The sequence below is a fragment of the Cheilinus undulatus genome, linkage group 7 (assembly GCF_018320785.1).
Source record: "Cheilinus undulatus linkage group 7, ASM1832078v1, whole genome shotgun sequence".
NCBI classification, from domain to species: Eukaryota; Metazoa; Chordata; class Actinopteri; order Labriformes; family Labridae; genus Cheilinus; species Cheilinus undulatus.
This window is the reverse complement of record NC_054871.1, coordinates 27,708,392-27,735,441: the sequence shown is the minus strand read 5'-3', so window position 1 is coordinate 27,735,441 and position 27,050 is coordinate 27,708,392. Positions and strand designations below refer to the sequence as shown.

The following is a 27,050-nucleotide window of genomic DNA, read 5'->3' as shown; positions in this document are numbered from 1 at the left end:
ATACAAGTAACAGTATGTCACTTAAAATAATAGTTTCAAAATGATTAGAAATTTTAAGCCCTCTTTTATATTAGGGCCCTATGATTTCTGTGTTAAAGGAATCGTGGACAGAATTGTGGAATTGTCCAAAAAAAAAAAAAAAAAAAAAGGAATATACTATTTAACGTGGAAATTGAATGAATTTGACTGAAATGCTGTGGTTTTTTTAGATAGAGGAACCTATATCTTGGGAATATGTTCCGAGGGATCACTGAAGTGTGGCACAACTTGTGCCTCACTTCACAAACACTCACCCCGCCCCCTCCTAAACAATATAAAACATGTCAAAGCAGCTGCACCAAACACCGGCAAACATCACAGCTCAACATGGGGCAGTGCTGTGCGACATAATGTTGCACCTTCAAGAAAACTCATCCGTGCTTTGAGTTATTTTACCTCACTACACCAGAGAGTCACAGAGAGAGAGGTGTGTCTGTGCGCGAGGCACACAGCTGAAGTCACAACTTGAAGACCTACTCACCCCTCAGAGGCTTCAAACTTGAGTTGGACGGACTCGAGATTTTACAAAGTCCCACAGTCTAAATGATGTTACATTCGAGTATCAATTATCTTAATAATTCCTCATGCAGATACTGTTGTTCCCTTTAGTTGCTTAAGGAGCCAATACATGTATTCATTAACGTAGCAGTCTGATATGAGGCAGACGGACAGACAGCAATGTATGGAGAGAGATGAGGAGAGAATCGTTACAGTTGTTACATCACTACAACCAACAATTGATATATAGGCTGCTGTAATGTTTATAAAGAAAAATGATCCAATATTAGATGCAGGTCCCATTTAATGGGTGCTGCATGTTTGCATCCTAAAGGGTTAATTAGCTACTTTAGAAAGAGAATTTACCTGCAAGTAATCTAAGCAGATCAGGCAAAAATATGCTGCCCTTGTAACATATTAACGTTTTGATGTTTTTAGAATCCACTGATGATGAATTTACAAGACTGGATTATTCATTAAATATGCATTCGGCATAACTGTTTATGGCTTTAAAACAGCAACCTGCTCACAAAACCTGATCTGAGCCCTATTTCACCTGACCTGGGATCAGTGCACAGAGTCCAGAGAGGAGAATGAGAGAGAGAAAGAGAGGCATCTGGCTGCAGCCCTCTGGCAAACCTCTATGCTGGGGTGTTCGGCTGGAGACCTCTCCACTGGGGCGAAACCTCTCCACTGGGACGTGACGTACATTGCCCAAGCCATGGACCTCTACGCTGGGGTGTGATGTATATTGCCCAAGCTGGCGGATCTCTATGCTGGGGCGTGACGTATATTACCCGCGATGAAATTTCAGCTCTAACCGCTTGCCGACAGGCTGACCCTAAATCTAACCGGTCGGGTTTTAATGCCTAAACCGAACCCCCAGCGTATGGGTTGGCGTTTGCTACTGCACAGTCCAGCGTAGACCCGTATGCTGCTATGCTAATGTGTCATAAGCACAGCGGTGTAGTCATGCTAACAACAGCTAGGTCATGCTAACAACAGCTAACATGCTGCACGCCCCAGTGTAGGCCTGGGCAATGTATGTCACGCCCCAGCGAAGAGGTTTCACCCCACCGTAGAGGTCTCCAGCCGAACGCCCCAGCGTAGAGGTTTGCTCGAGGGCTGCAGCCAGACCCTCTTGGAGAGAAAGGAGGGAGAGAGAGCCAGAGAGAGAGAGAGAGCAAGAGAGCGAGAGAGAGACAGGATCCTGCAAAGAATTATCACACGGCTGTGTTATTATAGATATAGTGACAGTATAGTTTATATAGCTGCAAACCCTCACCTGCTGAGTGAAAACTTGACTTTAAACACATGTATGAGCACGACAGTCATTCTTCTGCATGTCCACTCTATCTGAATCCCCCTGACATCCCTGTACACATGATGAACTGGGGCCTGTCTGTGCATTTTGGATGAGGCATCAAGGCTAGACATGCTGACCTCTCATGTCATAGGACAGCCTGTGTCCAGATTTGGATTGAATGTTCAGTTATACAGAATTGTCTTTACTGTTATGGGAAGAATTTTTACTGTTTGATGAGAGCTGGAGTTAAATACACCACATTTAAACTTATATCAAGACCACAATTTCACTTCTTGTTGACATAAAATTAAATTGTATGTAATTTAATTAGTTGATATTGGTTTGGCATTACAGATTGTAACTAGAAAAGCACTCAGAGAGCGCAGACCTCCGTGATTAGCCCTATCTCCCAATAGTAAAGAATCTCTTTGAAAAATTCCTGGATCCAGACAGTGATCCGGATCACTCCCAAAATCTAATCAGTTCTTCCTTATGCCATTTCTGACATTTCCTGAAAATTTCATCAAAATCTGTCCATAACTTTTTGAGTTATGTTGCTAACAAACAAACAAACTAACAAACTACTCACAAACTCTGCCGATCACATAACCTCCTTGGCGGAGGTAATAATGAGGGGTTAAATCAGTCGGGAGATTGAACTGAGTCGCTCACCAAAACGAGATATGATATCTACATTTGTGGCTGACAGACAATTATGCAGGGAAAACATTTGTCACCCTAAGCGCAGCTGTTTTAATCCCACTCAGGGGAAGGAGTTTGGTTTACAAGGCAAAAACCTCTGGATGCTTTTATAGACTTATTTAAACTCCTATCCGTGTCTCTGACCCTTCCTGTCAAATCAGTGTGCTGTGATTGCAGGTTCTCATGTTTGCTTGTTTAAAGAATGAGTTGAGGAACGGCAGTGGAGACCCTCAGACCAGCAACCTGGTACTGCTGGCACTAAACTCAGACAGAACCCGAGTCCTGAACCAAGCAAAACTCGGTGATGCCTTTGCCCTCAACCATAAGAACCAGAAGATTGTTTTATTATGAAGACATCAAAAGAGTGTTTTTTTTGGCTGCAGTGTGTTAATTAAATGCATTTGGGGATTAAGGCACCTATTTTAAATTCTTGTTCTTATCTCTAAATGCTTATTCATATTATGGATCTAATATGAATTGAGCCTTTTTTTGGCTTTAAAGCTGCAGTGTTGTTAATTGGCAGCAGAAACTGGTGGATTTTTGCAACTAAGGCTGTAGTGTGCGTGTGTAAAACCCGTGGGCTGCACTAACACTACTCTTTGATGTCAAGTAGGGGGCCACAAAATATCTTCCTGCGGGCTGCAATTAACCCGCAGGCCGCCAGTTTGAGACCCATGGCATGGGTCTCAAACTGGCTGTGAGAGTAAAACAATAAAAAAACAAACAGAATTTGGCAAAAAATAAAATGGATTTCATAGGGCCCTATTATATCATTAGCTCATTACCAGAATACTTGCATTTAAAATTGTACTGCTCAGCCACTCAAGCGTCCTCCATCTTGCTTGAATTGGCGTGCAATAAATGACAGGATATGTATGGCCACGTAAGTAAATTGGTATTTTGAATAGCGAAAACACCCAACAAGAGCTTATATATATTTTGATTTGTATACTCTTTTCACTTTTATTTCTTTTCATATTGAATGTTTAATTCCTGTACATTGAGAGCAAAGTTAATCAGAGTCAAATTCCTTGTAGCATAAGCGTACTTGGCCTACAGAGTGGGACAACCTATGGCATGCCACTGTGACAAATCAGACTTCAAATATACCCTACACTAATGGCAGTAAACTGGTATCAGTACTGTTACTGATAAAATTTTGTTTTGTGCTGATGCTAAAGAGCAGCCTGGTAACAAGGATAAATGTAATTTCTCAATTACAACAAGCTAAAACAAAGCAGTGAGTTAAAACTAGTGCTGTTAATTGATTAAAAAAATTAATCAAGTTAATCACATCACTAACAGGCTTAGTAATTTTTAGGTTTGTAAACGTTTTTATTATCAAGTGTTTATTTTCATAATTTAAACTTTATTAACAGTGCTTTGAAAGCGCGTTTTACTAAAAAATGTATTTCCATTATTATTATTATTATTATTATTATTATATTATTATTATTATTATTATTGTCATCTATAAATTAACATTTAAGATACAACCATTTGCTTGCATTTTTGTTTGACATAAATTAGTACAAGTATGGTTTTTAAATGAAGAAATATTAAACAAGCTAGAGTTTTTAAACTCATTTGTGGTTTGTAAATCAGAGTGTCTTAATTCACTGAGCAGTGATATTTATAAACTGCAAACCAGCCCAGCAGACAAACAAATCAGGTGCAAAATAACTTCTGCTGTAAAGTGAATGATCAGGTGTGCTGTTACCCCAAGGTAGCTGTGTTTGCTGACTGATGTCCAGTGGTCTCATCAGTGAAATAAATGTAGCTCGGGCCCGCTGCTCCACTTTAGTTGCCTTTTTAGCTGTCATACAGTTCACGGATTCTTGTGACAGTAGTTCTCGTAGGTGTTGTGTAGTACGGGTCATCCGAGGTGACCCGGATGATGTCTTGAAGCCCCTTGTCGTCAACGATGTCGATGGTCTGCAGTCTCTGATGACCCATCAGTGATCGCATTAGTTAGCTGAGATGCTGTTATTTTGGGGACAAATCCAGGTCTGCTGGACTGCACTGGTGTAGCAATCATGGCTTGATCCCGTTTTGTTGTTAGTGTCTTTGCTACCATTAGCAACATTAACTATTATGGCTTGATCCCATGTTGTTGTTAGCATCTTTGCTAACATAGCCCAAATGCAATGATGATTTTGCCCGGAGGTGGTACTTAAGACTCGTTGTGCTTTGGTGTAAAGAGTTGATCACCACAGTATACACAAACAAGTTTTGTTTCATCCAGACTCCGATTAAACATCTATTTAAAATCGAAATTGGCCGTGAAGCAGACCTGGGTCTGTCTCCTCACTGATCGCTGCTGGCTGCGGTTGACCCACCTTTAACCTTTTCATCCCTGACAAGTAAACATCCGTGCAGGAGGACTACGGGAGGAAGTTGTGGTCAAACTTAGTCATATGATTAAATTGCGCTGTTATTTTTTTTAACACGTTAAACTTTCCAGATTTATCACGATATACGATATATATTAACAGGCCTAGTTAAAACGTGTGTTCTTTCCTCTCCAAGTTTAGTTTGTAATAACAGCAACACACAGTGAGTGCACTGTCTTTGTAGAGTGTCTCTCTCTGCCTTTCGGGAACTTGTTACACAAGCTGTGAGCTGCAGTGGATTGCATAGGTTAGTCTTGAGCCCAGCTCTGCAGCAATTTGCGCAATACAGCTTAAACGACTGTATAGAGACATGTTTTAACTTGGGATTTGTTTGTTTTAAGCACACGATTGCTCAAAAAAGCGGGCTGTGGCTTTAAACAAGAACAAAGAAGCAGCTGTAAACATGGTTGCTCTGTACACTCACTGGCACCTCTGCCAAAGTTAAGTTAAAGTAATGATTATTTTAAAACAAGCAAAAAAAGGTTTCAAGTTCTTCACAATAAAAGCCTCTATTTGTAATTTTGCCTGAGTGCTTTTATTGTGAACGCCCAAATCAGGAGTTGTTGGAAGCAGTCTGACACCTCAGAAGGCAAGAATTAAACTTAAAACTACACATGCAGTTACAAAGAAGTGAATACAGAGAGACATATAAAGTTATTTTTCTGTGATCTTATGGTCTGACATGAGTCGAGTTTGTCATCACAGGCTTGTTTTAGGGGGAGAGGGGGGTTGCAACAATACTATTATAATACTGCTTTAATACTGTGTGTGCTCATTATGTGTTTTTTTTTATTGTTGTTGTATTATTTGCTTCAAATTAGCTTTGCCTGTTTTGTGTGTGGTGGATCTTCTTTTTATTTGTGCTTGATTAGGTGTGCCATCGCTTGCCACTGACTTGCAGCTCCAGATCCCATGTGGACAGGGAATAGGTAACAGCAGAGCTTTCCTTCAATTTAAACAGCACTATGATGTCACTGCAGCAGTAGGGGGAAGCCCGTCTCATTCAGGTCACAATGGGCACGCCAGCTTCTTTGTCCAAACCATACCTTTGATTAACTGTGTATATTTGGCAAAATAAGGGTGACTTTCTTGGTTTATTTTGTGCATGCTCTTTGATTTTGAAACTTTGAAATTTTGTCCAAGTAGCTGCTTGAGAATTGAATGAAATGGTTACATGTTGTGTTCTACCCACCATTAGATGGGACATGACAACCGTTACTACAGAGGGCAACAAAAGAAAAAACATGGTAAAAAGTTTTGGTCATAAATCCTGGCCCTACCTTATGCATGATGCAGATCCTGAAGAGTATCAAACCTAATGTTTTGGGACTCTTTCCTTGGTAAATTTTTCAAAAATCTCACTTGTGGATAAGGTCTTTGATGCGACAAACCACTAGTTTGTTTTATTTCAAACAAACTGTCTTTCAGTTATGTAAATAACACATGGATATTAGGTGATGCATGTGTTCAGTGAGAAATGTTCCATCCTACAAATTGACAGCCAAACCCTGATTTGTGTAAATGCACTAAAAACGAAGCAATTTACAATCACACTATTTGCTTTACTCTGTATTCCCTCTGACATAGTTTGTTGCAATCTGTCAAACCTTCCTCTGGATTGACTGATATTAGTTTTCTCTATAGAATATCTGAAATACAGACATAGCAATCAGAGACAATTTGATAATCAGCATTTTTCAGTTTGGATTTGAGTTGACTGTGCAGTTAAGTTTTGTAATAAAGCAAGGATAGTGTAGATTCAGATTTTGATTTCAGTGATACATACTGAAAGGACTGCCATAGATAGGCTTTTTTTCTTATCATTGTATAGCATCATTAAGACTGATAGGAGATATGACCTTCAGAGGGCCGTTTTCACTGTGATCTAATAGGAAGTATTTGGCAGTGTCAGCTCTGTGAATTGCTCTGATGTTGTTTAGGAGATGATCGATTCGGTGGCACATCTGTCTGGAACAGGTGCTGTTCTGCTGCCTATCTCCTCTCTTTGTCAGTGCTTGCTGCAGCTGGGTCTGGTTCAACCCTCCGCCTGCTCTTGGCTTTGTCTTCTTTCAATGGCTCTGGATTGCATTGCTTACCAGCCAAAAGCTAGTCCCTGCCTGCAAGCCTGCCACTGCTTCGATAGTCAGCCAGTATGCAAAGAGACTTGGGCTGGACGATTACTCAGTCAAACATTTAACCATCTCTTGGTTTCTTTTCTATCCATTTCATGATAATGGATTCTGCTTTAGTCTTAAGTAATTGGATACTGAATTGAAACATATATTTAAAAAACTGGAAGAAACAAAGTACGAGTATACTTGTATACTTTTTGTGATGGCCAAAAACTTTGAAAACTGGTTTTTCTTTTAACCTTTCTTTGTGTTAATGTTTACTCACAGGTGGAACGGGAACATTGTTACAGCATCCTCATCATACATGCAGACTTCCAAAAAAATAAATCCCCAGAGACTTGATTCAAAATTGTGTTGTTTATTACAAAAATAAATAAGATAAATGAAAAACAAAGGTTGGATTCTTAACAAATAAATCACAGCAATCAGAGCCTGTGGTCAATGACAATATGCACTGTAAGCCATCTCCTGGCTGTGCGTCTGCCGCTCCTACTAATAGGCGCCTTCACCACCGGAGGAGGGTGCAGACAAAATTAAAGAAAGGTTAACAATGTAAAATTAAACTATGTAAATAAAAACTCAAATGTGGCTCCTACACTATCTTATGGTTTTGAATATTGTGGAAAATTAACCTCAAATGAACTATTTTAACATAAGGCTTTGGAAGTCACACATTTTGTTCCAATTTTCCACTCTCAAAGCATTCACACTTGAACTGTTGAACTGTTAAATAAACTCTGGTGCACTTTTTTAGAAATGCACTGAACATGAGAAAATATCATCTATAAATCTTGTCAAATAGCACCAACAGTCTTTGGTCCCTCTTGCAAGTTAACATCCACAGGTCTGTTCTCATTGTGGTTACACATTGCTCCAATCGATATGTCAGTTTAACTTCACAAAATATATCTACAACTTTATCCCCATTTTATCAAGTAAACACTGCTAAAATACTCCGTTCTGCAAGATGTCTTCCATATAAAGACCAGGCAATCAGTTGAAATTTTGATTAAATTGCAATATAGGCTATTCCAATTTTCAATCACAGAAGGTGCAGTATTTCATTCACCTGAACTGTGTCAAAATACCAGTCTAATAGATTTTGCAGCAGAGATGTTATGCTCTACCCATCAGCAAAAAATACTACTGTACTCGTTTATGTGTACATTTTTCTTATCAGCAAGAAGGATGACATAAAAACCATAATTCCCTTCAGTATAAGAATTCATACCAAATTCAAAACCTGAGTCTAAATAATTGCAAATAGATTTTTTTTCAAAATATTTCAGCTCTATTCCTTTGTTTGTTGTTATGCAGTATATTTCCAGGTTATAGTACATTAGGTTAGATGGCTGTAGAAACTGACTGAAGATTCAGCTCAAACTATTGGTTGGAGGCAAGGAAGCAGGGGGACATCCATTAGGAATAAATGAGAACAGAGTACTCTAAGGTTTTAAATGGACCTGTATGCTGCAATTATCATCAGAAAAATTCTACACATATTGAATATGATCCTACAATTTACATAAAAAGTGATTTTTACCACAGTTTAGCAGATTTTACTTGGCATGGAATCCAACAATATCACAAATTACTCAGTCCTGCAGACCTTCTAGCGTCATCTATCCAGATGAAGGGAGACAAGGGTCTTAAGAAATCTTGCACTGAGCTAAGAGGCTAGCTTAGCCCCTTTCGCATACAGCACACTCATTTTTAATTGAAATGTGCTATCAACTGAATAAACCTTGTGGGTAAGAGACCAAGTCAAGATGTACGGCTCTTTAATGTGAGCCACTGTAGCTAGCTCTCGTTTGAGTACCAGTTTCCTTTCCTCCATCCTTTGTCATTGTTCAGTCCACATTTAAAAGCTAAGCTGTTCCTGAGTGAAGAGCCTTTTGGGAGTCAAACAACCAGCTCTACTGAGCTGAGCCAAATGATATGGATCTCTAAAAAGAGACAGATTACCCGCCACAATGAGAGAGGCTGGAGATTGGTGGTAAGATCAGGCAAAACTGTACTGACACAAACCGGATTGCTTTGTGAAAATGGAAAATACTTAAGCATTGTGTAATACAGCTCTCCCAGGCTTAGGGTGAGGCTTTTTTTATTCCTGCCTGCTGCTGTTTCTCTGAGTTTGTAATATTTTTTTTGCCTGAATATTTCACTACTTTCAGGACACAAAGTAGCTTAAGAATTAAGAATTTTTATATTTACGCTCTTTGAACACTTGGCATGGTTCTAAACAGCTGAATGCAAGGTCTTTATGGTAACATTTCTCTATGCTGAAATCACTACTTGCCCCCCACGTGGTGTGCTGTGTAACATCATCAGCAAAGAACCTTTTGGCAGAAAGACTAAAATGGTTAAAGCTCCTCTGAGAAGTTTTTAGCTTATGTTACTGATACCTCTGTATGACCTACAAATGTAAACAAGACAATTAGAAACACAAATTATTTCTCTATCGTTTTAAATGGACATCAAATAAAGTCACTAACAGTTGCTTTAAGCCTTCTGTAGAGTTTGCAGTTTATTCGTAATAGAGCTCATTGCTTCTCTCCCGTATTCCTCAGATTCATCTGCACCTTTTTTATTGCCCAAACCACCAAACTATTTTGTGTTTTGTCTCTTTCTTGGATATAGAATAATCAGAGTCTGATTGAATGAAGAAAATGTTATGTATTTCAGCATAGCTCAGCTGTCCCTAATCAGCTGGAGCAGCACTCTGCAGTCTGAAATACTTTTCCACTGTGCTAGAGGGAGTCACCGTTCACTATTAGGCCACTAGCTGCAGGAACTGCTGATGGATGGGCTTTAGATGTAAATACAGATCACTCATCAGCTTCTTGTGACAGAACAACCTCTTTCAATTTCTGTCCCACTACCTCTGCATTTCTGTATCATACAAATATAATCTAAAATTTTTAACTCATATACTTGTGTTTATTTTTCAGAGCACCTTGTGATAATAAAACGGGTACATCAGTGAAGCAGAGAATTGTGTGCATACGTGTGTTTGTGTGTTACAGGCTGACTAGTGGATTAGCTCTGTCCGACAGCAGAAGGAGAGAGATCTGCTCTGACAGTGTGATAGTTAGCCCATCTGTCTATAATCAGATGTGTCGGTGTGTGCGTGCTGCTGCTATGCTACTTGCCGCCAACAGGTGGTCAATTGTACCCTGATGGGACGTTGAGAGGGAGACCAAGCTTTGTGGTGTTTTCCAGTAAACTTCACTTTTTAACAACAGGTTTATGCAGCATTCTACTGGCCACATGTACTGGGCTCTGCAGATATTTTGGTTTAACCAAGTCATCAGCTGTCTTTCAATCAGTGTAGCTCCAACATCTTTGATTCTTATAGTCACTTAATTGCATTTACACCACAAAGATCTCCCCCGCACATGTCGACATTTGAATCAAAGCTACAGACAAGGCATATATTTAGCCCATCATATATTCATCTTCAACCCAGTCATCTTATGGACAGCTATGAGAATTGGAGGCTGGGAAATAGTTCCCCTTGGATTAATTATACCTCCACTGATCATGTGGATCTTTTGCCGTGGATAGAATATGGATTTGATGTCAGATATGGATGACTGGAACAATCCTGTCTGTAGGTCTTTCTGCTCATATGTAGAGCACTCTGTGTTCACTGATGTTTTTAGAGCCAACCAGGAGACCACTTTGACACTGAGGCACTAAAAATCACCATGACTTATGGATTTAACACATCTGTGTCTGTTTGTGATGCTTTAAGTCCATGGATAGTGAACTCTAAGGAGCACAGAATGATCCTCTTTAAATCTGTGTTTTAGACCAGCCACTCCTACTTAATGCTAATGTAAGCTGTTTGATTGTCTCTGCAGGGAACCTGGGCCGTGTTGACTACATCAGTGAGTTTGAGTTTGACCTCTTCATCCGTCCCGACACCTGCAACCCTCGCTTCAGAGTCTGGTTCAACTTTACAGTGGAGAACATCTGTGAGACACAGGTCAGCCTACTGTATTCCTTTTCTGTAGTACTATTAATCATAAAAAGGGTTTTCTCTCTGAATTTCATCCTGTTATGTGATATACACTAAGACCTCTGCTGCACGGATGCTGTATTAATGAGATCAAATAATTATGAACAATGGTAATGGTAGTGAAATGTTCTGTATGTTATAGGATTCCCATGCTGTGTCTTCTTCACATGGGTTGGCCTTTCCGATAAGGAAGTGGTGTGCAAGTTTCACAAATGTATCAACAAACATTAAATGGATATATAATACCTTCAGTTTTTCATATAAAGACACCCTGAGTTGTCTACTGTTGGAGACATTTAAAGCCAATTAACAGCACTGTTAAAACAATATTTCCTCTATTGCAGAGCTGCTCAATTACTCAGTAACAGGGGGCATTTCCTGAAAAAGAATCCATATGAGGGCCAGAGAGATATTTCATGACATACTGTATGTTAAATAGTTTTTACAGCTTTATTCAATCAAACTATTTTGGATTTTCTCATCCATAAGAACCTCCTGATTTGATTCAAACATGCACATCTTGACACATACGTCACATATGTCTTTGCAGTTGTAATTGGCTTTTTCTTTTTGCCTAAAATCCATCCCACAAGCAGTGATGCTGTTTTAACTCTCAATGGTTCTCTACAAGCCTAAAAAGGTTGCCATGGCTCTTCAACTTCAGGTCAGCCTAAAGTCTTACGGCCAGAAATCAGAGATCCGTTGCTTAGGCTGGCGTAAGTTGTCTAAAAATGCCTTCTCTAGTTGTATTCCTTGCACAACTTTATTAAACTTTATTAAACATATTACATTTATTTTCAGGTTTTATTCATTTTTGACTTTTTTTTTTTTTACAACCAGTGTCTTTGATACGAATATTGACATTGTGCAGCTTGCTGTTCATTAAGGGGGCTGTATGACAAAAATATCAATTTATTTATGTTGTGTATCACCATTCTGCTGGAAAAACATTGAGGTATGATATTTGGTTCACATCGCCCAACCCTAATATAAACAGAAACAAAGCCTCCCTGAATGTCCTCTGACATATCTTTCTGCATTTGAGCCCTTAATGCCACCAAAGTTGTTCCTCTTCTGAAAGGAGGCAGTCTTCTGTTTCCTGCCTCTCTTCTTGTCACAGCCTCTGAGCTTGATTCTGCCACTAGCAGCCTCTGAGCTCTGTGATTGGCTGACAGATGTGGTCACATGCCACAGAGATACACTGTATGCGGGTACAGAAAAGTGTGGCTTCAGGGGGTGGAGGCTTGGTCTGCCATTTAAATGTAACTTTGCCGGATAAGAAGAAGGTAAAGCTGAGAATATTGGCATTGAAGTTGGGCTGCTGCTGTGTAATATAAGCTTAAGCAAGCTTGTCAGGCTTAGATTTGTAACAGACAGTAGATAAAGTTTAGAGACAACATATAAAGACAGGAGGGGAGGAGATAGGAAAATGGAAGGAGAAATGCAAAGGGGGGAAAAGGGGATAGAAAGCAGTGAGGATGAATCCACAGCCTGCTGTTGCTGCTGTCTTCCTGTAGAGTGTCCAGCACAGCCTATCTGAGGCTATCAGGCCTATCAGCCCATCTCCCTGCAGTGCTGTAGTCAGCACTAATCACATTTTATGGCTCTGAGATGAATGGGAGGCCTCGGCTTGGAGCCGGATCGATCCCAGGGCCAGATAGACTAGCACTAGCAGCCTGCAGCCTGCGCCAACAGGATATTTGCTGTTGTGGCAAAATGACAGAGAAAGTGTGAGAGAGAGACAGATAGAAAGGGACTGAGGAGGGGAATAGGACACAATAAATGACAAAAGATTGATACGCATCATTTATATGAACACAAAATAAAGTGTGGCACATGCAGGCACAAGGTTACAGGTGAGAAAAACAGGTGAACAAATATTTCCATCACACACTTTCACAGTCTCCCTATAGGCCCTCCTCACAAGGTTCTCTCATAGAAGTCTGTTTCTTATCTGTCCAATTTCCTCCTTCAAAGAGGCCTTGTGTGAATTTAATCTACTCCAGTACAAGGTGTTGTGGTTAAGTGCTGCCTGTGCATTTTGCCAAGGTGTGTGTGGGTGTGAGAAAGAGAGAGAGAGAGATAGAGAGAGAGAGAGAGAGTGTGTACAGACACCGTGATTAGATTTTGTCTGTGGGCCTAGAATCATCAGAATTCAAATAAATCTTTGGTTTACATCCTAATAGCTGTAATATTGTTATGATTTGAAACCAGAAATCAAACAGAGGAATTAAACAGACAAAGAATAATGGTATGAGTAAATAAAGCAGCTAAGTGTAGCTATGTGGGGAGAGGCTGTGCTATAGAGATATCAGTGGGTTCCAGGGGAGAACTGGGCTGTTGGAGTGTTTCATCCAGCTAAGCCTTGCTAACTCTCAGCCTGAGCCAAGGGAATGGGGAACAGTAAAAGCCCGTGATATTGGAAGTGAGATGGCCATTTTGAAGGAATGTAAGCTGGTGAAACAGATTTGGTCTGCCTCAATCAGCTTAGCAGCTTTGTGGAAATTGGCTTCACCGTAGCACCGGTTATGATGGATGGCTGGATGGATGAATGTCTCTTTTTTGTATGCCCTTTCTTTCTTCTTCTTTTTCTTTTTTGATTCACTCACTTACCTTGTAAAGCCTGGACCAATAGTGGTAGTACTGATTGCAATGGCAGGGATCATGATCTGTTGAGTTTAACTTGGTTTTGCATTTTTTTTTCTTTTGGAAGTGACCTGTTAAAGTACTACTGCAGAGTATTTGCTCTTAATCTCTACTGGGCCATAGGAAGACTAAGGTCTGTACTGTTAATACAGAGACTATTGTGACATGACAATGTTACTCACAGACACTGAAACTCTTATCCGACATCATGATTGGGTCATGACTCAGCATTGTTGATTAACAAATCTCTAACATTTAACAGCAACATTAGCCTCAGCTGTTTCAGTTAGGTTTCCATTGTTAGCCTGTTAGGGTTCATAGCTAAAAGGTAAACATGGTAAATATATAGAAATGTACACATAAATGCATAAACATGTAGGAATGAACACATATAGGTTGCACGTATACAGGGATAAACTAAAATAGGGATGTGTATAAAGGAAGTGAAAAATATAGGGATGTACATATACAGGAATATACTACAATAGGGATGTGTTTATAAAGGGATTTAAAAAATACAGGGATGTACATATTACAGCCCAACCGATTGATCGTCAGGACAATTAATCGGGCCGATTATAGCGTATTACAGATTAATCAACATCGGTCACTATGTAGTCGATATATTAACTTTTTTTCTGCGTGGGGATTCTGCCGCCCTGCTCCTGTGTGTCCCTGCTGAACTCAGCCCGAGTGCCTGGCCCCTCCCCCTCACACACACTCAGTCACTTGGCTGCAGCAGAGAAGAGGAGTAAGACCAGAGAAACAGCGAGAGAAACTGCATTTTTTTTTTACTCCATGGTAAGCTGTGACTTTAGAAAACAATATAACACTACACTCTAGTGCCCCATGACAATAACGTCCTTGCGGAAACACGCTGTTAGGGCACGTCAAGGAGAGCATGCTAGTTTTTTCACATAAGTTTTAGAGAGCATATTAAAGCGTTTTAACGTCGTCTAAGTTGCATCTTTGTGAAATAAACAATGATAAATACAACTGTTAATTCACATGTCCACCATTATCTAATATGACTATTATACAGCATTTTGACGTTGTCCAAGTTGCATCTTTGTGGAATAAACAAAGATAAATGCAACTGTTAATTCACATGTCCACTAGGGGTGGAACGTTTCACAAAATCCACGGTTCGGTTCATATCACGGTTTGGTGGTCACGGTTTTCACATGGGTTCGGTATACGTTGATTGTTAGGAAAATAAAGTATGACTTGTATAGTTGGGTTAAAACTGAAAGAATGAGGCTGTTTGACATTTGATACATCATTGTGACAGTTTTAGGTTAAAAGTAGGTGAGATTTTGGCACTGCAAGAGATGAGACATTGCTAGTTCCAACAGACTTTTCATTTATTTGGCAAAGACAGTCATCTTTAACAAATGCTAAGAACAAACAGTTATTCACTGTCACTATGCAGTGACAGTACAATGCATGCAGTGGAATCTGGGCACAACTACTGAACTGACTGAAATATATAACCCACATTTATTAATTGTGGTTCTTACAAAAATTATATCTTATAAAATATAAAAGTAAATATAGCTCTTAAAGCTCTGACCCTTGAAGAATTTAACTTTGCTAACCATATTATTTACCAACAACATGAAGTGAAGCATAGGCTCTATCAACACTTGACTTAGGTCACTTTGTTTGAAACAACAATTCCCTGCGAGTCTCTTCATAAAGTGGGGGAATTACCGTGTTGGTGAAGTGTTTGTGGGAGGGGATTTTATACCATGGCTCGAGTGCTTCTATCATACTGCGAAATCCTGCACACTCTACCGCAGCATAAGCCTGCATATCTTTGCAGATGAAATGCCCCAGTGCTTTCGTTATGCATTTTGCCCTGTCTGACTCGTCACTGTAAGGCTGTTTAAAACTGTGAGGAATAGTTGTCCATTCGACTCTCTACCTCTCCATCTTGCACTGTCAATTATCTCACTGGAATGATGTCTCTGCAGATGAGCTGACATGTTGGTCGTGTTGCTGTTAGCATAAACAACTAGTGTTGCACAGCACTTCTACACTGTCACACTTTTGTCAACCACTTTCTTACTGCCGTCATCGTAGCTCACTCTAAATGCCAAGTGGTCCCATACAGCAGACTAATACAGTGCTGCTGGCGCATCTTGTAGCTCCGGCTTTTTTCCACTTGCCATGCCCACACACGTCTCCACACAACTCCACGACCGGCTGCTACGCTGCTTCACTTCTTTTTGTGGTTTACTAGCGCTGCGGCTGGCATCCAGCTTAAGGCGTGTTACCGCCACATTCTGCTCTGGAGTGTAGCCTACACCGCTTCGGCTTGTTAGTAAATAAGAAAAAAGAGTTGCACATGCTTATGAACCGAATGGGGCACACGCTAACTGAACCGAGACAGTCGAACTGAAGGGTTCGGACAGTTTTCATAAACCGTTCCATCCCTAATGTCCACCATTATCTAATAAAAGACTATTATACAGCATTTTAATATATCGTATCATGCATCATATAAAATATATCGGTCGATATATTGGTTATCGGCCAATATATCGGATATCGGTCGATATATCGGGTTTTAGCTTTTTTTTTAGCCCCCAATATTGGCATCAGCGTCGGCCCTAAAAGTCCCATATCAGTCGGGCTCTAGTACATATATGGGGATAAACTGATGGATGGATGTACATATAAAGAGAGAAGAAAATATAGGGATTTTTTTTTATAAAGGGATAAACAAATGTAGAAATGCACATATAAAGGGATGAACAAATATTAGGATATATATATAAGGCATAGACAAATTTAAGGATCTACTTATACAGAGTAAACAAAGGTAGGGGTGTACATGTGCATTTAAAGGGTAAACATGGTTAGGTATATTCATACTGTATATAGTGATAAGGCTGCCCATAAGGGGGGATGGAGGGGATCTTTCTGGAGCCGAGCCAAATGAGGGGCCCATGGAGGTCAGCAAAGTCATGGTCCGTTGTAAAGTGAATCTGTGATTAACCATAATTTATATTTAACTGGAATTGTAACATTTATCAAAGTAACAAAAATGAATGTTATTTTTTATGCAGTAATATAATATAGCCTTTTACAAAGTAGAAAGAAGTGGGACAACTTAAGGTAAAAATGATAAAATAATTGCAAGAATGTGTTAAAAGTGGCTTAAATGAGTAGGGTTGTTCCGATTCCGGCACTAGTATCGGGAATTTGTCCGATACTGCTTGGCACTGGATCTGGTGAGTACATGAGTTTATGCACTGAGCTGTTTGGATATCGTTTGGTTGAGCTTTATATATTTTGCTTCATTTAGCCATGCTACATGTTAGAGATATAAACCAGAAGTCACTTCTTCTTTGCTGCTGGAAAGCACCACATGCATGGGCTACAGTCTATGGGGCTACCGTTTTTGGCTGACTGCTGAGGTCAGCCCTACACATGGCAATGTCTGTGTCTGAGTAAGAAAGTAAGTAAGTAGGTCAGTAAGTAACTGACTGAGTGATGCTATTTTATAAGCCTTAAAATACAGAGTTGCGTTTGCTTGTACTGAATGCTGGCAATGATGGCTGCCTCCACTGTGTTAACTAGAGCCATACATACAGAGTTGTGCTGTGGGCAGGGTTTACTTGTGCTGAAAGCCCTCTAATGGCTGCCTCCACTGCTCTGAATACTCAGATATAGCTTTAGCATGGCCTCTGTTTAACCAGAACTGGGCCACATCTCTGTATGACAAAGAATAAAAACAACCCTTTCAGCTTTTCATGTTGGGAAAGATGTTTTCACTCTTCTGCTGACCTGCTTTCACGTGACTATGTGATAGTTTAGGGGGAAAAGGTAACTTCTTGTGGGAATGCTTGTGGACAACAGCTGCTTGTGTAGTGATTAGCCTCAACTGAGTCACAGCAGCACTTTGTCAAAACTGGACATTTCTTTATTATAACAAGCAAAGACAGCAACACTTAAAGCTTTCTGTAACAGAAAGGGTGTTTTTGCTCTTCAGCCAACCCTCTTCAGTGTGAGTGTGTGATAGTTGAGATGGAAAGGGTTACTTGTGCTTGTATTCACGGCTGCTAGCTGAACGTTAGCTTGGCTTTAGCCAGACTAACAAATTTTTTTATCACAGCATGGTGAGCAACACAGAAAGCTTTCTATGGCAGAAATTGATGTCGTCGATCTTCTGCCGCACCGTTCTGGCATGATTATGTGATAGTTACGGGGAAAGGGTTAGTTGTATACAGCTATTGAGTTGTTGTGTCCCAGCTAATGACTTCACTAGCCGCAGCGGCACTTTTGTCTGAACCAGACAATGTGTCGCATCCAAACAAGCACAAAGGGCAACACTGAAAGCTTTCTGTGACAGAAAAAAAGTTCTCGCTCTACTCCCGGCCTGTTTCGACATGGCTTTCCGATCATGGCGGTGGGCTTGTCCATATTGTCCAGCGTTAGCTGTTAGCTTGGATGTAAGACAGCAGCTGTTTACTCTGAACTGGACCGCTGTTCTTATACTCCTGGACTTGTGATTTTAAACTCGTGCACAATCTTCGGTTTTTCATTTTTCCATCATGATCTCCTGTCCCCCTGTCACTCACACAGTGGCACACACACAAACGCGGCGCTCATGCACACACCTACACTGTAATGCTTTTACTTGTTTTTCCTTTTGAGGCTAGCTGTTATGCATCCCTATTGACTCTATTAATGCCTTTGAATCCCTTGCAGCAGCATTTTCAGCGAGCCTGAGCTCATGTGACTTTTGGGGACTTAAATGATTAAACCCACATCAGTAAACCCGATATTGAATTTCTTTATATCCATTTTTATGGAATTACAGCCATTTATTACCACTAGCTCGAATGCTAACTGCCATATTGGTCACCCTTTGTGAGGGTCTGTTGGCCAACCGCTGGCTGTTTTATAATCATGTCATGCTACCCAAATAGAGCATAATAGAGTGAGATAGAAAGAGCCTGTGATGCAGCCCCCTGTATTATTCTTATTTTAATTTTTAGCAGTAAAACTCAATAATCAGCAGAAAAAACAACTTAAGTGTCACAGAGATGCTGTATATTATGATTCTATTTATTGAGCCGTGTTCTGAGTCAAATAGAGGTCTAGAATAATTTGCTAGTCTGCACAGTCAGTCCAGAAAGTTCATGCTGGTATCAGATCAGTACTCGGTATCAGAATTGTATGGGAAATGAAAAATTGTATCAGAACATCCCTATAAATGGGTTGAAAGAGGAAAAATGTCAGAAAACATGGGGAAAAGGGGTTACAGAGTAGCAAAAAAAAATTGGGTTGAATGAAGCAATAAGGGTAAAAAAAAACCATTGCAAATGAGTTAAAATTAGCAAAATGTAAAAAAATTGGCCAAATGAAGTAGTGAAAAGGGTTAAAAGTGTTAAAGTGGTTAACAGAGGCACAGACAAGATAAAAATGGCAAAAACGAGTCACTGCTGCCTGTCTTGACCAGCACTCTCTTGTAAATGTAATGGTCATTTTTACATCAGACATGTTAGAAATGCTGTGGATTTCTTATGTGTTATTACTGTGGGTTTTGTGTCACTTGAGATTTTCTTATCGTAAGTTACCACATGCATTTTTCATTCATTTCTATAGAAAACATGTCAAGGCAAAGAGTAACAGGTAAAAGGGAGAAAATTCTGAGGAAAGGATGACAGGTAACACTTTATTTGGAGGGGTAAGCATAACACTGACATGGCACTGTCATAACCATGACATGACAACTGTCATTCACATGTAGGAGGTTTTATGAATGTTTATGAATGTTGTCTTTAAGTGTCATTTGGTCAGTTGTGTAACTTTTAATGCAAAGTAGACTTTTTTGATCTATTTTTGCTTCTTTGTAGAGTAGATGAGGCTGTAGCCTTCTGTCTTAGCCTAGCATAAGGAACAGAAACAGTTGGGGATTTAATTTCTACTTAGGTGGCTCTCCAGGAAAGGCAAAAAGCTGCCAGGCAACCAGGCTGAGTGCAAGGTACACTGAAAACTTCCACTCTTGATTTGGGATGTCCAGTGGTGTAGTGGTGTGTGCAGAAGTGGGTATGCTCTTAATTTATTGCATTAAAGGTGACATAATTGACCGAATGACACTTTATGCCAACATCCATAAAGCCTCTTTCATATGAATGACAGGAGTCATGGCATGATTATTATTGTTTAATGGATGGCCGGCTGTCTTACTTTAAGGTGGTTTGATTCCAACCATCTAAATTGATGAAGAGTTCTGACTTTATTTTTTATGTAACTGCTTACATTGTGTTCCAAACTATTCATTTTGGAGCTGAGGCTAAAGACTGGTCAATTTTCCTGTCTTCTTTGCTTAGAATAAAACCACAATCGTTGCAAAATAGAACCTTTAAAAGTTTTGTCTCCCATGTTCAAGCTGAGCGAATTTCATCCAGTCATGTTCGGTTCAGTTCCAGCCATTTCAATTCACTTTCTGCCCATCTTCCGACCAGAAAGCAGTGGATGAGTTGATATGACACCCCATTGGGTAGGTTGATATGCCATTCCATTCTGCTGTAGGGGTGTGCTTGATGTCAGGCTCCGTGAAGGGCACGGCTGTGAGCTATTATCATAGGAGCCTTCAGGGAGCCATTCATAGAAGACAGGCAGTAAAACCTTGCGCCGAGTGCCTCCAACTCCTCCAACTCCTCCAACTGCTGCAGGGGTGATTTGTAAGCCTCACTTGTCCAGGGAAAGCACAGTGCACGGCAGTTACTCTCCATAATCAGGGGAAAAAAGGACCAAGCGAAGCAGAATAGGCCATGTGTTACCTAGAATCCCTTAAGAGCCGTCATCACTTTACTGTTTCAGACAATGCCTCATGATTTAAATTCATCATCAGCCATGTTACACAATTTGTCTACGGGGATAAAGATAGATGTCAACATTAAGTAAAACATTAAATAGGATGTTAAAACTATCAGTGAACAATTAGGGATCCTGTCCTGGTCCTGGCCAATCAACCTGTCCAGGATGTGACTGGGATAGACCCTCTCTTTATAGATTGTGCCATGTTAAATCTCAGCTATGTCACAGTTTTTAGTTTTTAAAAGTGTAATTCACTTCTCAGTCCTCAAAATCAGTAATATTCAGATGTTCTTTTTTGCTATAACAGGAAATAAATAAGCAAAGGAGATTGAGAGAGAGACAGACAGAGATATATAGCAAGAGAGCGGAGCAGAGTAATGGATGTGATTCACATCGATTTTCTTTTTTTTCCTATACAGAAAAGACAGAAGCAGGAAGAGAGGATCCAGGAGGAGGAGGAGGAGGAAGCACAGTGCTGTATTTACGATTACTGACTGGTTCATGTAGGCTATTACATTTCCCTCAAATCTCAAACAGAGCTTGTTGTTCTGGGAACTCAGCTGATGGTTGCTGTGTGTAGCATCAATGCCAGTCTGTATAACAGAGCTTCTTATCTGAGCTCACTGCAAAGCCAGCTCTGGATCATGTTGTAGTTTTAAAGGTCGGTGCATCCGCCATGTTTATGTGAATAAACACAATTAACCGAAAACTGCTCCTATAAGGTTTGCAGAACTCTTCCTATTCCTCCTCTGTCTAGTCCTTGCTTCCCTCCTTGCCTCCTCAGCCATTCTGTGTTGGGATGTCCTTCAGCTTTGACAGAGGGATGTGAGGACAGGCAGGCAGGTCTCTAGTGAGCGTCATGGGATGAATGTGCGCTAATCATTGCTGGCGTAGCGTGGCCACGAGCGAGCATTGCAGACAGCTGGCTGGTGGTGTTTTTTTCATAAAAGGGCCCATTTGGATCCACTTTGGAGGGCTTGCTGTATATCAGGCGCTAAGATTAGACTCCTACCTATACATAGACAGTTGTACACATGTAAGGGCTCATGCACACAAAGATGAACACTGTCAAACTGACACACAAACTCACTTACATGCTTGTTAAAGGGTCCTCCTGTCTCCTTGCACTGTATGTCTGAAAAACTCTGCAAACTGGTGCTTGTGTCATTTTTAGTCCATTGCATTGCATTTTTCTCTTTCTCCTCTGCAGCATATGGCACAAGGTAGATAGGCATGTATCCTGTGCTTGTGGTTTTCTTCTTCTTGGAAGTTCATTTTTTAAGCTTCGCCTTTCTACAGCCTCCAAAGGGGAAACATTGGCTTCTGTGTGACTCTGCCAAAGGGATTATTTCACTTCAAACGCACCACATATACCCAGAAAGTTTAGGATCCTAGTTTTCAAACCCTGGGAGAAAGTTGTGCAAAGACTTTTGTGTGCGGGTTTTTTTTCTTTAAGACATACAAGACATCAGACATTTGTGTCAGGGAGCAGAGGGTATCGTTAGTGACCTTGTTCTATTAAGGCAAACTGAGGCACCCATCCTTATTGTCAGGGATGATGCTCCCCAGATCACTTCATAATGACATGGACAAAAGGATATGACAACAGCGCAAAATGAATTTTCAAATCGTCTCCCTGATAGCAAAATGAGTTTTCCTGGGTTATCTCTGCTGACGCAAGGTTCCTTATCAAAATTCATTGCCTTATTTTTAGCTTGATTCACTTTTTAAAGAAGGCACAGAGCTTGAGGGCATGTTTTGAAATAATGCAGACACTTTTTATTACAGGTTTTAATGTACTTTATTCAAAGAGCAGAGACTCATGCATGGCTTTTAGTTCAGTTTCCAGAGACTTGTAGGGTTAAAATGCAATATACTAATGCCTATTGTCGCACTTTTTCTCTGATCTGCAATAATTGTCTCATATTAAGGTAAATTTTTGACAAATTACCAACATAATAGCACATAGGAAAGTGAGCTTAAGGCATTTTAGACCTCTGTTTTTGTTTTATTTAATACCAAAGAAACAGCTTGTAGTTTGTATTTTGACCCTGGATGATATTTTTTTTGTTGAACGTTTATTTTGAATTCTGCTGCTCTGTCTCTCTCTCCCCTGGGGAGTGAAACAAAAAGTGAGCTCAGCATTGCCAGGCTTTCTTTTGGTTAGCAGGCTTGAGAAAGGTTTAAGCTCCAGTTAGAGATAACATCCATCCATTTACTTCCTCTTATCCGGCACCGAGTCAAGGTGGCAGCAGTCCAAGCAAGTCCACCAAGACATCCCTCTCCCCAGCGACATTTTCCAGCTCCTCCAGGGGGATTTTGTGGCATTCCCAGGCCAGATGAGCTATAAAATCCCTCCAGCCAGTCCTGTGTCCCAGGGTCTTCCGGTTTGACACGCCCAGAAGACCTCCACAAGGAGGTGACAAGCATCCTGACCAGCTCCCCAAACCACCTGAATTGGCTCCTTTCAAGGTGAAGGAGCAGTGGCTCTACTTCAGGATCCCTCTGGATGTCCAAGCTCCTCACCCTGTCTCTAAGGCTGAGCCCAACCACCCTCCTGAGGAATCTCATTTCGGCAGCTTGAACCCACGATCTCATTCTTTCAGTCATCTCCCAAACCTCATGACCATAGGTCTAAGTTGGAACAAAGATTGACTGGTAAACTGAGTTTTGCCTTCTAGCTCAACGCCCTCTTCACGATGGTACGGTACAGTGTCTGCAATACTGCCAGTGCTGCACCAACCCGCCTGTCGATTTTGCAATCCATTCTACACTCACTTATGTACAAGACCTGGATACTTGGACCCCTTCACTTGGGCGTAAGTCACCCTCCCTACCTGGAGGGTACAATCCATCATTTCCTGGCAGAGAACCATGGCCTAGCGAGAACAAGTACCACAAAACTTGTTATGAACTCAACCAAAGAAGAGTTTCCTCTACCAAAGCTACACCCATGCACTAACCAACTGACTGGTCACTGGGTATTAATGAAAATAACCTGATTGTTATCTTGAGGTCAGTCTTGTCAGTGTCAGGTTCCTCATTGCACCCTTCTGGTAATCTAAATGAACTTCAGACTTAACATTACAAGCTTTCTGCAGCATTATTAGTTGGGATGCTCAGATGCATTAGTTTAACATTGGTATTGGCCAATATGGGCCCTTTTTGCCTATTGGCAAATAATGTAGTTATGAGTATGGCAGTAGCAGATGTTTATCTGTTGTGTCATATTAATTCAGTGCTGGCACAGAAAAGTTGGTAACACTCTCTGTATCCATAAGACTGACATGGCACTGTTATAGTCATGTAGGAGGCTTTTAGGTCATTTCCACCAAGCGGTCCAGCTCAGTTTGGTGCGGAACGGCACGCATTTTTTTTGGGTTTCCATATAGCAAAAGTTGGAAAGGATCCCAAAAAACCGACCTGTACCATCCACTTTTCGAAACACTTCCGTAGGATAACCAATCTTACCTATCTGTCCCAAAAAGGTGGAGCTACACACACAACAATAGGGGGTTGGACTGACGTCACGCCAGCGCGCGACACAGCTGCACAACACGGAAGTCTGCTCTGTGAGAAGCAGTGAAAACGGTAGACAAACAGAATAATATCAACATTAACCAGGATATTTCAACTCGACAGAGATCTAAACTGTTTCCTAGTCTGTGGATACTGATATCTGGCCACAAATAAGGTTTACTGACGTTTATCTGAACCTGATTTTAAGTACACAAAGCAAAGCCTGAAGACTCACATCAGCCTGGTCTATCCGCGATGGATGTGAAATTAAATAATGCTCAAGTTCTTGAACACGAAGCCTTAGATCAGTTGATTCCTTGTACTGTAACTATAGTTATTCATCTACTTCTAGTGTTAGGTAACTTCTGAAAACATCGCACTGTGGTCGTTGAACGTTTTTGTAAAACTTCAGGCTGCAGTCTATTTTGAAACGAGATCGATGCACCCAGGATTTCTGACTTAATCTAGTTTGATTTTAACACCAGCTGAACTTTTACTTTATTTTTAATGTGGCGAATTCTCACAGTACAGCTCTAAACTTTCATATTTTGTCATATAAACTGTTCTAGACTAGATATATTCACATATTAACGTACAGTTATGACTCAAAATGTTTCTTTACACTTATTCAATAAACTGAGGATCTTTACTCACAGCGGTTAACATAATTAAGATGTAGTTGTTTTTTTAAAAAGCACTTTCAGCTGAAATGAAGCTGTTTACTTCTTATTCCCTACTGATTTCTATCACTCCTCCTTTCTACAACTCTGTGGCTTGACCAAAAGAGTGGCGCTGCATGTGACTTCACATTCATGCCTTTACAGCCCAACCACCAACTGAGGGCACGGGTGTCTGTGGAAACGCAAACTGTTTGGGGGTTTAGCGTACCAAACCATACCAAACCATACCAAATCGTACTGAATCAAACCCACCCCCTGATGGAAACATGAATTTTATGAACATTTATGGATGATGTCATCAAGTGTCACACACCTTTAATGCAAACTTGACATTAACCAAGACAAAATAACCTACGACTGTCTTTGTCATGACAACCTGACATTAACGTGTCTCAACAGACCTGATCATCAAACTTAAAGAAACTATTTAGCTTTATCTATGAAAATTACAGTAACCTGTCATATGTGATTGGTTTTGACCTTCATTGTCATTGGACCATTATAAAAGTGTAATTAATATTTTTTTTACCTGAAGTAACATGAGACCCTTTGGGTTCCTTGATAGGAGTCCAAAGTGACTACTGGCTCCTTGATCTCTTAATAGTTTCTCCAAGTTTGATTATCAGGTCTGCTATGACATGTTAATGTTGAAAAAAACAACAATTATCTACCCATATTCAGGTTCAAGTGTCTAAGTATTTAGACTTGTTATAAATACAAGTCTTGTACATGTTTGAAACCTCTGCATTAACCTAATTATAGTATGGAATGTTAGCTTATTGAACTGCTGTTTAATTTAGAATTTGACTCTTTCTAATATTTTTTTGGGAATGAGAAGTGGGAAGCCCCATATCATAATGCTGTTCTACCTTCCCCTAGGCCAGGGATACAGTATTTGTGGCATGTATGGCTAACATCTGTAGATGGGTAACTTTGGTGTGACTATCAAAACAGTAATCAGTTGGCCATCCATTCAAAGCCTTCCAGTATGGTAGAGGGTAGAGTGTAAAGCTGCCAAAAGTGGACTTATGTTGCTAATGTCATGAATCAAGGCGCAGAGTGTAAAGAGCAGTCAAGTGTCCAAGAGAGTGTATGTGAACTCTCAGTGCTTTTTTTTTTTTTTTAGCAGCTTGGGCCAGTTTTGAAAGTGTGGTGCTTCACCAGATAGGCAGTGAAACTCCCTTTACTGCATCTCTTTACACTCTACTGTCAGTAAATCCCACATAAGTGTAAGGAAGATAAAAAAAAAAATATGGCAACTTGTTAGAAAAAGAAGTCTTTTTTTGATGCATAGCCGAAACTTTTCGTAATGAAAATGTCACTGCTTGTCCTTGTCTTTATCACAATACCTGCTTTTAGATGAATGCAAAACATGCAGGAAAAGACATCTTATGCCACCTCATAATCCAAGCCTATGCTTTTACCCTAAATACACCCTAAAGCACAAACCAAAAACATGATTCTCAGTTGGAAGTTTAAGCATAGTTTTTTCTAATCTCAGGTCAAGACATCATCAGCAAAACGAGGATGAGATGTTAACATGAGGACAAAGAATCTAGAGAAGAGAAAGTATTACTGAGGTTTCAGGGGGAGCCATGGTATGGTGGCTCAGTAAGGGCCTCATAGAGCTGCTGTGCATCTGCATGAAATGATGAGCCTGGTGTCAGGACATGGATCATCCTTTTACACCGAGTAATGAATACAGATTGCACACCGGATAGAGAGGCTCTGCAATCTGCTGCACCACAAATGAAACAACTGCCGTTCTAATCAAATAGTCTTTTCATGCCAGCGCAGCCCTCAACTTGGGCTAAATTCAATTCCAGATTCACAGATTTGTGGGTTGGAGAGATGGGGGAGGCAAGGGGGAGTTATAAATGTTGTAATTAGAGTATTGTTTAATGTGCATGTGTGTAGACGTGTGCGATCTGTGTGTATGTTGGCATGGCAGGTGGGGGTGGGGGGGCCTGCCTGGCATCATGTTATCGTTAACCACTTGGTTATTTTAGATAGCAGTTGGAGGAATGGGTCCAATCACAGTGAAAAACACACACACAAACACACACTCAAATGCACACATTTAGCTAATTATGCCAACTAGTGGCTTGGGAGAACACGTTGTCTGTATTCTGTATTTAGGGAACAGCGAGGAGCTTTGAAGGAGAGCCGCAGTGCCTCTTTGATGCTGCTTTTGTTTTGTGTTTGTGTGGTTTAATAATTTAATCAAGCCAAACGTCCTCCTTCTCTCTGTAACTGTCTGTTGGTGGAGGCTAA

General features: G+C 40.4%; 1 protein-coding gene across 1 annotated transcript in view; it reads left to right on the top strand.

Annotated features, from left to right (window-relative positions):
- Positions 1 to 27,050, top strand: part of agbl4 (AGBL carboxypeptidase 4) — a 488,448-nt gene that overhangs the window by 33,291 nt on the left and 428,107 nt on the right. The window contains exon 3 of the mRNA XM_041791008.1: positions 10,937 to 11,061. Coding sequence (XP_041646942.1) covers positions 10,937 to 11,061 — 125 coding nt within the window. The remainder of the gene's footprint in view (positions 1 to 10,936; positions 11,062 to 27,050) is intronic.